The following is an 11,972-nucleotide window of genomic DNA, read 5'->3' on the forward strand; positions in this document are numbered from 1 at the left end:
AAGACATGGTTATTCCAGCTTGCGGGACTGGCCTAGGGGAAACTTTTAGAGGGGGTTTTAATTATAATTTTAATTAGACCAAATTACTAATATTTCCCTTTTAATTAATTTTTAAATTTGTAGTGTGATATTTTTGTATTTTTACCCGGTTGTTAGCCGCCCTGAGTCCGCAAGGAGAAGGGCGGGATATAAATCTAAATAAATAAAATAAATAAATAAAATAAATAAAGAATGAAGGGCACAAGTCATAATTCTTTTCCTTTTTTCCTTATCTATCCTTTGATTCTTTTTGCTTGTATTGCAATTAAACATTATAATTAAAAATGTTTTTTTTTTAAAGAGAACTGTCAGAAGGCAAAAAGACAGTTCGGTAGAGTCAAATTTTGGGTTATGGTTTTCAACAATTCTGTTGAGGACCAGACACTGTTAATCATATCTTTAGATTCAGCAGACTTCTTGAAAAGATTACGGTAAGCAGTATGTGGATTTTTCACCTTGATAACATCTTAGCAAAACTAATAAGAAAAGCCTTAACATGGCAAAGTATATGCTGTGGATACTAGAACATCATCAAGTCTAGCCCCATTGCTATCTATCAGTCTTTGTGTTGGCAGAAAAACATATCAGCAAGAAATTTGCTCTCTCTTGTTGCTGGTACCAGTTTTGTCATTAGAAAAAAATATGTTTCCAGGACAGAAATGTTGTGCCACATTTAGGCACAAGTAGGGAAATGCTGTAAGAATCAGATAACCCTGAATTATCAAAGAGTTGATAATCTCTAGATCAGGGGTCCCCAACCCCAGTCCATGGACAGGCGCCCATCCAGGGCATGCCAGAAAACAGTCCGCACAAACAAGCGAAGCCCCATCCACGGGATGCAGGCAGCATGCGAAACAATGCCCCCTCCGGTCCACGGAAAAACCTCTCTCCACAGAACCTGGTGCTCAAAAAGTTGAGGGCCGCTGCTCAAGATAACACAGGATAAATACCACTGTACCCAAATAATACAATGTACTACTTATGCTTTTTAATGAAACAATAAAATAATATTTAACAAAAAAGAATTCAAGAGCCTGTGATGACTCCTGGAGTAAAAAGAAAAATGAAAAAGAAACTGTTTTTACTTATGTTATTGCACTCCTTTTATGTAAAGTTCCTAAAGGCTTTTTTGTCCCTGTTGTTCTACCAGGAACATAGTAGCCACTGTAAATTTGGCTTGCAAATTGGACCTAAAGAATATAGCCCTTCAAGCCAGAAATGCAGAATATAATCCAAAGGTAAGCACCAGTTCTCTCTCTCATCTAAGGATTCCCCCCCCCCCACCTCTGAGGCTGCTTCTCTTCAAACTCTGACCTCTCTAAATATGTTTCAAGCAATTGCTTGGCCTAAATAGATTCTCTTTAAGTTTGCTTTTTCCAAGGTGGCTTCATAGTAGTGTCCTGGCCAGTGAATGTCTACTTATAATTGCCATGCTTTGTTTGCTCATTTCTTATCTATATTCACTCTGCTATTCTTCTGCTATAGAAGGCTGCCTATAGAACACAAGACACACCCCTGACAACCCCATAACATCTCCAAGCCTTGGCTAGCATATCTTACTGAGCTCAAAAGATACGATTGCCCAAAGCAGTATTTTTTGGAGTCTGGAAAGTCAACTCTACTTCCACTTATATTTTATAACCGAAGAGCAATTTGTTGTGCTAGTCTATATTATCCCACTCCCTCTGCTATCTGACCTATTCTTCCCTGCTTTTATTGAAAAATTAATTTCTGCCTTGCATGTCTATAGGGATACTCAGTCATCCAGGTCACGGTTGTCCCAAAAGTGCTTTTTCCAAAAAGCAACTGGACTTTCTTCTTTGACAACATTTCGCTTCTCATCCAAGAAGCTTCTTCAGTTCTGAGAATTCAAGTTGTGAGAACTGAGAACTCAGAGAACTGAAGAAGCTTCTTGGATGAGAAGCGAAACATTTTCAAAGTAAAAAACAAAGTTCAGTTGTCTTTTGGAAAAAAACACTTTGGAACATCCTGCCCTGCATGTTCCAAGCCAGTTGTATGTAGCCCACACAATTTCTACCTTGTTAATGAATGTGACTGAGCAGTGGGTCTCAAATTCCTCTCCAGCAAGCCAATTCACACTGGTCTGTTTCCTGCTTTGGGGTAACAGCTTGGTAGTTCTTGCTGTAACTACCAGGAAACGTCACATTTGGTATCATACTTTTAACTTTGGACTCCGAGAGAAAGTTTAATGTTTTCTGGTAATTAAAAGTAAATAATATTATTGTTTGGGTAAGAAGCATAGAGGTACTGTATCTGATTAGATGTTTCAAGCCCATCAAAGATTAAGAAAATCAAACTTTATTTTTTGAAAAAATTAAATATAAAAGCCCTGAAAATCACAAAAGAAAATAGATCACAAAATGGTGCTAGTCTGCTACAAATGAATGCTTTCTCAAGGAGATGTTGCAGATTAACAGACTACCAAAAGATTATAAATAAAAATAATAATTTCCTGCCTATCTAAAGAATGGTCAGCAAAATTGAGGCTATGCATTTCCTAATTTTGAATAGAGAATAATAATGTTAGATGTTTGTCTAATTAAATGTCAGAACAAAGAAAGAAATCAGACTTAATGTAAATTTGGCTAGATTTGATACCTATTTAGAACTAGACTTCTCTTGAAAAGAGGCAATCCCTTGGTCTCAATTAGCTGGATAGTCCTCACAGGCCTGGTAAGTCCAAATATATCAAGACATATAAATCATTTGAATAGATAAAAGGCTACATTCACATTTTTTATTATAGACTTCATTGACAATGTTTATAAGCTATCTTTTATAAGGAGAGACCTATTTATGTAAGGGCTTGTATTTTCCCAGGCCAGTAAGGTCACTTGCAACTATTGAAGCAATCTCAAAATAAGGATAGAATGGGAAGAAAAATGTTTATGGTTTTCAATGGTCTAGCAATTAAGGCTAGAAAGCAGGAGATTATGAATTCTAGTCCTTCCTTAGCCATGAAAGCCAGATGGGTGACCTTGGGCCAGTAATTCACTCTCAGCCCAACTCCCCTCACAGGGCTGCTGTTGTGGAGAGAATAGAAAGAAGAAAGAGTCCTGGATATATATGTTCACCACCTTGAGTTATTTGTAAAAAATAATAATAGCAAGATACAAATAAATAGATATTCATACAATGACTAATATAGTTTTAAAAGGATTTTAAATATGGATTTTTCTGAATTTTAGAGATTTGCTGCTGTAATTATGAGAATTAGAGAACCAAGAACAACTGCCCTTATATTTAGTTCTGGTAAAATGGTGTGCACGGGAGCCAAAAGGTAGGAATGCTAAACTTTACAAGATTCCTCATCTAAGGATAGGATTGTTGTGATATAAGGCTAATGTGATTGATTCAGACCATTAAAACTCCATCTAGTTTAGGCTGGGCATCAGACAACACTGTAACCATCCTAAGAAACAGCCAACATCTTTTAAATGTTTTTTAAGGCAATAAGTACATGTACATTTATTGCATTGGGAATATCGATTATTTATTTAGTGCCACAAGACCAACTAGTGCATTGTCAAATATAGGGCCCTTGGAAATTCCATTTAAAAAAAAAATAGAAATGTTCTTTAATATTCCACCACATTAGGGTTAATTAATCTTCCCAAACCTGCTACTTACCAGGTGTGTTGAACTACAGTTCCCATAGATCATCAGCTAGCATGGACAGTGACATGTTCGGCTGAGTATGAAAGGATCTGTACTGGTATTGCTCATTTAACAGCAGCAATTGGTTTCAAGAAAATAGCTTGAGTCATTGTGCAATGGCAAGTGGCATAAACTTGATCTCCCCCAAAGTCCATGAGGCCTTACCTGGTCATTCCCAGGGGAAGAAAAGCAGTCTGGTGAGGTTTTTGTAGTCGATAAACAATAAAGTCCCTGACTCAAGCTATTTTGAGTAGTTCTGGTTGCTGGTGCCTGACAGCACTCCAATTTTTTTGTTCAATAGCAGGAAACTATGATAGATATTTCTAGCAATTGTGGCATGAGAAACCTTCAGAAGCCAAAATAACCGGTTGGGGAGAATACAGGTGACTAAGAGAATAGAAATTACTCACTCTTGTCGTAAAGCTTTGCTGGCTGGCTTTGTTTTTTAATGCTTGTTGTAAATTTGCAGTGAAGAGCAGTCACGACTGGCAGCCAGAAAATATGCTCGCGTGGTACAGAAGCTCGGATTTCCTGCAAAATTCCTGGATTTCAAAATACAGAACATGGTGGGCAGTTGTGATGTGAGATTTCCCATCCGCTTAGAAGGATTAGTTCTAACTCATCAACAATTCACCAGGTATGTCTCTCCCCATGTGTGTGCAAGGAGAAAAAGCACCAGGAAGACTTTGGCTTCCATCATAACTGACCATTCACTTGCTGGTTGAGATGGTGGGTGGGACCTAAAGTTGGGAAAGGCAGATGAGTATCAAAATAGTATTTCTACTGATTGTTCAGATAGGTTGGCTAAATAGTCTTGGGAGGCTGCTGAATTCTGGAATATGTGCCCTTTTGCTTCAGATCTAAAGACTGGCATTTGGGTTTTTGCTGTTCTGTGGTGCATATAATGAAAGAGCTTATGGCATCAACTAGCTGTCTTCTAAGAGAAAGCAGTTATATTTATCCATGCAAAAACTGTTGCCCAGTTTCTCAATTAATGATGACTTTGGAAACTCAGGATCTGAATGATCTCACAAGATTGTGCTATTTGCTCTTTCTTACAAAAATCAGAATTTGTTGCCAAAAAGTCCTGGGTTGTCTTACTAATCTAAGTGCAAATGCTCATGTTGGCTGGGTCTGATGTGTTTTTCTGAAATATTCTGAAATCACCATCTTCCATTTTGTTTTTCTGTGCATCCCATTTAGGTTTGTTTCAAGAGAACCATATACAACCAGATAGGATTTCACCAACTAGTATTACTTACTTGGACACTTTTTTTTATTTATATCCCTCTTTTCTATTCAGCTTGAGCACTCAGGGCAACACATTGGATAAATGTCCACATTTGGGGCAGGAGGCATATGTGGAAATTGGGGTGTGGGCTATGAAAATTCTAGAAAAAGGCTGGTCATTCCATTTTCAAGGCATTTTAACAACATTTTACCTTTCTCTTTTTAATGTGAAGGTGGACATATTGTTACTAGGGTTGTTTAATGCTTCAATTTCTATTGGAAAAGATACTTCAAAACATTCAGAAATGCAAATGCAGCCTCTGTAGCTGATTAAAGCAGCCTTGTCTTTTTTTTTAGGGTGGTATCTGCAACCCTGGAAACTGATGCAATTGCTTTAATGGGTCACAAAACAGGAGCTGCATTTACATTCTTCATGCACTACAACATCTCACTTCCATTTTATTTTCTTAGATTGAAGGTCTGTATAGGGCTCAGATATATTATTTAAAATATAAATTATATTTGAGGCTGCTACTTTACTTTATAGTGCACAGTTACCAGTTTCCAAAGCATATTAAAATCTGATAGGGCAGAAAATATGGATGGCACTATGAAACATGAGGCAGCATGACCAAAGTAGTAGGCTTTGTACAGAATATGAACCCACAGCTATCCCAATATATAAGGAATTTGTCATATAGAGATGTTATTCAGGGGAAAATGCTGTAGCACTATTGGTGTTTGAACAAAGTCATTCTCCAGCATTTTAAAAATGTATTCACTACAATTTATATGCCACGTACTAGAAAGACTCTAGGCTATTTTCTAGAATGTAAACGAAGTGGCTGTCAGTTGACTTTTTTAAAATGTGTTTTTGAAAGGAGATATCCAGTTAATTAAGAGTACAGCCTTCCTATTGTAATTATGCAAACTGAAGTAACTTACTTGATTGTAAGTATAAAAATTGAGGTACAAACCATTTTTACATGTAATTTTTGCTTGTCAAAGAGCAAACTAAGGAATTAGAATGTCATTGATAAAGGGAATGGGACAGGATAAAGAGTTAAAAGGAGCCAATAGCAGGGAAGAACAGACTGTATTTTTTAGGCACTACAAATTCCAAAGCTATTTAAAAAAAAATTGAAGAAATTTCTAAAAGGTAACTTGTTGGCTCATAGGTAGTAAATTTTGTCTATCTTAATTTTTTTTCTGAAAATTATAGTTATGAACCAGAGCTGTTTCCTGGGCTTATCTACAGGATGGTCAAACCAAGAATTGTACTGCTTATTTTTGTGTCTGGAAAAGTTGTTTTAACTGGTAAGTGATTAAGTTGTATATAAGCAGTCTGTTTCTGCATCCCTAACACATACACAAACATTGCAGGGCATATTTTTCTTTCTTATATTACTATTTTTATAATTATCAAATTTATGTACCGCCAAACTTGTGGTTCAAGGAGACTGTTGGAGCTGAATGAAGCTATTCTTTTAGACTGGTGTTTCTCAATTTTCACAACTTTAAGTTATGTGCACTTTCAATTGTTGGATACTGTAATTGAACTGTCTAGGCAAATTCCAATGGGAGAATGCAGTCCTATAGAGCAGGGGTTTCCAACCCCCGATCCATGGACCAGTACCAGGCCGAAGCATGCCAGCAACCGGGCCTCACAAACAAGCAAAGCCCCATCCACAAGATGCAAGCAGCACAGAAAACCATGCCCCCTCCGGTCCGCGGAAAAATTTCTCTCCATGGAATCGGTTCCTGGTGCCAAAAGGTTGGGGACCTCTATTGTAGAGCAGCGGTCCCCAACCTTTCTGGCTTGGTGGCCTGGCGTGGGGTGTGTGTCTGAGTAGCAGGCGTACACGCACATGGACAGCTCCATTTGTGTGAGTGGCATGCGCATGCTCTCCACTCATGGAGCTTCACACACAAGCAAAAGCACCCTTCACTTACGTGGAATTTCACAGCAAATGCAATAGTCCTCCGCTCACATAAGTGCAGGTTCATGAGCATGCACTTACCCATCTCTCCACAGCCCAATATTGAACAGGCTGAGGCCCGGTAATGGGCTGCGGTCCAGGGGCTGGGGACCCCTACTGTAGAGGACTTAGGATTTTATAAGATAGTTACAGCACTTTAGATAACCCCTTTAATACTTGCTGGCAACAAGTACAGGCCCCACAATAGTGCTGCGATGTGCTCCCATTGAGGAGCCGTGGTGGTGCAATGGTTAGAATGTAGTATTGCAGGCTAACTGCACAATGCCAGAAATTTGATCCTGACCAGCTCAAGGTTGAGTCAGCCTTCCATCCTTCAAAGGTTGATAAATGAGGACCCAGAGTATTGGGGGGCAATAAGCTGACTCTGTAAACTTAGAGAGTGCTGTAAAGCACTATGAAGTGGGGTATGTAAGTCTAAGTGCTATTGCTAATGCTATTGCCAAACAGAATGCACAGAAAGCTGCATTCTGAATCAACTGAAGCTCACAAGTGACTTTCAAAGGTAGCCCATGTTGAGTGCATTGCTATAGTCTAAGATGGTGGTGATGAGGGAATCAATCATTGTAGAAAGTTCCTCCCACTCCGGTATGTTGGCAACTGGCACACCAATCAAAGCTTAAAAAGTCCATTCTGGCCACAGTCTCCCATCTCCTGTTCTAACAGGAGCTGTGAGTCCAGAACCCCAAATCATACTATCTCCTTCAGGAATAGTGGCATCTCATCAAGAGACATCTCTGGAGCAGACAATAAATCCCAATGGACAATAGTAACTCCATCTTACTAAACTTCAGTTAAGCCCATTCTCTCTCATGCAGACCTTATCAGTCTAGCATGAGGTAACAGTGTAAAGTTGGCCATTATCACTACCTTGATATAAATGTCCAAAGTTTGGATTATCTCTTCCAATGGCTTTATATGAATGTTAAATAGGAAGGGAAGAGAACTGACCCTTGGGGCAACCATCCCCTTCCCACACACAGAGGAATAGCCATTGGTTTGATCTCTCCTATCCCCCCAATTGGAACTGTCCACCAAGAAACTTCGTAACAGAGTATCCCCAATCCTCAACCATGGAGGGGGCCTAGAAAGGATATCATAGTTGGTTTCAAAGGTCGGTAAGAGTTCTAAAAAATGATGATAGATGTACTTCCTACTTTATAATAAATTCATAATGAAATATAATAGAGATGAACATAAAAGTTCTTCACGTAGGCAAAAGAAAGCAATAATGGTAGACAAAAAGGTTGGATTATAGCATATGTAAAAAGGAACTTCCAATTGTAGTTGATCACAAGCTGAATATGAGTCAGCAGTACTATATGTGTCTGCTGACTTTAAAAACCGTAATTATATGTTGCATCAGTAAAAATATAATTTCCAAATCAAGGGAAGTAATATTTGTTCCATTCACCATTAGTCAATATTCACTGAATGCCTCAACATTCTGGACATTGCACTAGGACATGTGCACAGAAGAGCAGGGGAGACTGAGGAAATTCCATATTTAGTTTAGTTCATTATCTGAACATGTCCCATCATCTGAACATGTCAAAGAACAATTTGAGCATAGGCTTGAGCATCTGAGGATCTACTTACCTCCAATAAAGTCTGCCCTCCAATAAGACTGAGCAGAGTGGGTGCACTCCAGGTCCTTTCAGTTCAAAAACAGTGTCATCTATTGGGATGTAGGAAATGGGATTTCTATATTGTGCCTGCTCTCTGGAATTGCATCCCTCTGAAGATATGTACAGTTCTTGTCCCAACATTTTGAAAGTCACTTAAAACTTGGTTTTGGTCCCAGGCCTGGCAGGGTAGGATGGCTACTAAGCCCCTCTCATGGTTTTTTGTGTTTTTTTTAGGTATTTTTGGAACATTATATTTATCTATCTGGAAGTTCAAGATTTTTCATGCTTTTTCTTTTTTTCTTTCTTTTTCTTTCTTTGTTTTTGTCTTTTAATTGATCACGTACGCCATCCAGAGTGATCTGGAATCAGGCAGCCTCTAAATTTAACAAAATAAATAAAATGATAATAAGTAAGTCATAGTCTTGCCTGTAGCCCCAGAATGCAGGATACAGAAAAATAATCTTAAATTCAGGAAAGCAATTTCCTATTGATTTTTAGGAACACCTTTAATTCTATTAAGTTAAAAGCATTTTCATATATCTGAATATGCACACCTATATATTATTATATAGAAATACAAATACATTCCATTATTCCCCAAGTTAGTGGTACAGAACTGCAGGTTAAGAACATGCTTTTTGTAGTGGGATGAAATTAAATGTAGTTAAAACTAATTCTCAAATTATTTTTAGGTGCCAAAGACCGTTCTGAAATATATGAAGCATTTGAAAACATATATCCAATTTTAAAAGGTTTCAAGAAAGTCACTTAAGTTATTTTTTTGAAAAATTGTAAAGAATAAAAAAGTTTGTATATATAGCAATGTTCTAGTATTTCAAACCTATACATAGTAATTGATGGACATAGCTTCTTGCCTTAGTTTTGTCTCATTTAATGTTCATCACATATTTGTAAATATACAGTAGCTCAGAAAAATTTTGAATGTTAGTATTCAAATACATGAATTCAGTAGCATACTGAAAATTATTTAAATTGAATTCAGTGTGGAGTAACCTCCATGTAATTATTTTGCATAAAATAAACTAAAATATAAAGTAATGATTTAGTGCTAAATAAATATGTAATTGCCTAAGAGCGATTGATTGTAAGCTGCCTAGAGTGGTTTATTTGGCTTTGATTTCAATAAATCTTAATGAGATCATCACTTACCATGTTTAAATCAGGACATTTAATTATGCAGGTAGTCCTCAACCTACAACCCCAACTGAGCCCAAAAGTTTTGTTTCTAAGTGAGAAATTTGTTAAGTGAGTTTTGCCCCATTTTATGCCTTTTCTTGCCATATTTATTAAGTGAATCACTGCAGTTCTTAAATTAGTAACACCGTTGTTAAGTGAACCTGGTTTCCTCATTGACTTTGCTTGTCAGAAGGTCACAAAAGAGGATCACATGACCCCTGGACACTAAAACGGTCATAAATATGAGTCAGTTGCCAAGCATCCGAATGTAAATCACATGACCATGGGGATGCTGCAATGGTCATAAGTGTGAAAAATCAACTTTTTCACTGCTGTTGTAACTTCAAATAATCACTAAATATACTGTTGTAAGTCGAGGACTACCTGTAGTTAATTCTGGTTATGTGATCTTGGTTGCAAGCTCATTGAGTTCTGTTTACTTTGATCTAATACTTTTGTTTTAACATCTGAATTTGAGCTAACAGATGTCATGGGGGGGGGGGACCCGAACAACCATACAATTGATTAGAGAGATAAAAATAACTGTAACCCATTGCTGCCTTCTAAAGCAGTGGTTCTCAACCTGTGGGTCAGGACCCCATTTGGGGTTGATCGACCATTTCATGGGGGTCGCCAAGCAAGGCTGTCCGCCATTTTTTTTGTCCACCATTTTTTTTGTCCGCCATTTTTTTTCCCTTTTCCGGCGGGTGCCTTACCTCCCTTGGGCTGGGCCAGCTGGTGGTCGGTCTGCTCCGTCTCTGCCGCTTGCCAGCTACGCCTTGGCCGGCACAGGGGGCGGAGCCACGCATGTGCGGCGCTCCCGGGCAGGGAAAGTCCTCGACTTACGACCGGTTGGGTAGTCCTCGACTTACGGCCGGTTTAGTCCTCGACTTACGGCCGGTTTAGTCCTCGACTTACGACCAGTTGGGGTCGCGGCATTAAAAAGGTTGAGAACCACTGTTCTAAAGGTTACTCCGAATGTTTTTGCAGAGCAGATTTCTAGCCCTATTGTAGAAAGTGGAGGCAAGGAAGAAATACAGGAGTAAAGTATACACAGCCATATAAGTCCTGTAAATAAAAAAAATGAATAGAATAGTATAGAATGTAGAACAGAAACATTACTGTCACTTTAAATGTACACTAATCAACATACATTAAAGTTAAATCGCAGATGTTTCTCTCAGGCCTATATAACATGCACGAAAACTCGACCAGAAATAAAAATCTGCATGTTCCATGGGCTTTTTTTTTAAAAAAAGCAAAACATGTTTATTCGTGGTTTGATTAACAATTTTGAGGATTTTTACCATGCACTGAATTCAAAACCAACCACGCAAGTTGAGCACGCAGAACACGATGAAACTACAATTAACTCGATCGGTCGGTGGTTTAGTACGTCATGGGAACGCAGTCTTTTTTTTTTTCTTTTTACGCCTGCTTTCTGCCCAGTTGCTCGTACCGCACTCGTTCAGACCTCTCCGGGTAACTTTCAAGGCTCCAACTGAGAAAAAGCCGCCATTCCGACTTCCTCCCCTACGTAGCTCAGCCTCCGCGGTTTTGCTTAGCTCCGCCCCCGACCTTCAGCACGTGCTGCTCCTCCCCGCCTTTTTTCCCATCGTGCCTCTGTTTGAAAACAAAGTCCCACGTGACCGCCGGCCTGCCGCTAGCCCGTCAGCAATATGGCGTCTTCCAGGGGCGACGGTTGGGCCGGCCCGAGCTGGCGGCGACCCGGTATTGTGGCCGCCGCCGCCGCCGAAGGGCCTTACCCTTCGGAAGCGGAAGCCGGGGCCGAGGGCCTCTATGTCGCCGTGGAGCGTTGCCCCCTTTGCAACAGCACGCGCCGCCGCCTGACCTGCGCCAAGTGCGTCCGGAGCGGCGACTTCGTTTTCTTCGATGGCCGCGATTCTGAGCGGTGGGTGCTTGACGGGACGGGACGGGGCTGGGTTGGGTTGTTGGCCTTATTTGTTTGCCGGTTTCTCCCGGGGGTGGGGCAGGATTAAAGATCCGAAACGCAAAAGGTTCCCGAATTCCGTAGTAGTCTGGCCGATAGGGGCTGGTGCTATATATTTAGCTCCTCTTGGTCGCACATCACACCGTACTACAGACCAGCCAACCACGCTTTAGCGTTTGATGTGTACTAAATCTGTGTGGTTAACTTATGCTGTAGTGGATTGTGGGAACTGACAAATTGGGTCAATTAAAT

The 11,972-nt window shown here is 39.5% G+C and overlaps 2 protein-coding genes and 1 long non-coding RNA gene across 3 annotated transcripts in view; 2 read left to right on the plus strand and 1 right to left on the minus strand.

The window, feature by feature from the left end:
* The window catches only part of TBPL2 (TATA-box binding protein like 2), a 17,617-nt gene extending 7,940 nt beyond the window's left edge, over positions 1 to 9,677 (plus strand). The window contains exons 3-7 of the mRNA XM_015832128.2: positions 1,190 to 1,277; positions 3,249 to 3,340; positions 4,187 to 4,354; positions 6,170 to 6,264; positions 9,265 to 9,677. Coding sequence (XP_015687614.2) covers positions 1,190 to 1,277; positions 3,249 to 3,340; positions 4,187 to 4,354; positions 6,170 to 6,264; positions 9,265 to 9,344 — 523 coding nt within the window. The 3' untranslated portion in view covers positions 9,345 to 9,677. The remainder of the gene's footprint in view (positions 1 to 1,189; positions 1,278 to 3,248; positions 3,341 to 4,186; positions 4,355 to 6,169; positions 6,265 to 9,264) is intronic.
* Positions 1 to 11,314, minus strand: part of LOC114923951 — a 14,135-nt gene extending 2,821 nt beyond the window's left edge. The window contains exons 1-3 of the long non-coding RNA XR_003810748.1: positions 11,077 to 11,314; positions 8,544 to 8,948; positions 4,128 to 4,259 (exon numbers count right to left, since the gene is read on the minus strand). This is a non-coding gene — a long non-coding RNA (uncharacterized LOC114923951). The remainder of the gene's footprint in view (positions 1 to 4,127; positions 4,260 to 8,543; positions 8,949 to 11,076) is intronic.
* A 134-nt stretch (positions 11,315 to 11,448) lies between these two features.
* The window catches only part of ATG14 (autophagy related 14), a 19,751-nt gene continuing 19,227 nt past the window's right edge, over positions 11,449 to 11,972 (plus strand). Inside the window, exon 1 of the mRNA XM_015832144.2 lies at positions 11,449 to 11,681. Within this exon, the coding sequence (XP_015687630.2) occupies positions 11,449 to 11,681 (233 nt within the window). The remainder of the gene's footprint in view (positions 11,682 to 11,972) is intronic.

The sequence above is a fragment of the Protobothrops mucrosquamatus genome, unplaced genomic scaffold (genome assembly GCF_001527695.2).
Source record: "Protobothrops mucrosquamatus isolate PMUCROS unplaced genomic scaffold, P.Mucros_1.0 scaffold_307, whole genome shotgun sequence".
Classification (NCBI taxonomy): domain Eukaryota; kingdom Metazoa; phylum Chordata; class Lepidosauria; order Squamata; family Viperidae; genus Protobothrops; species Protobothrops mucrosquamatus.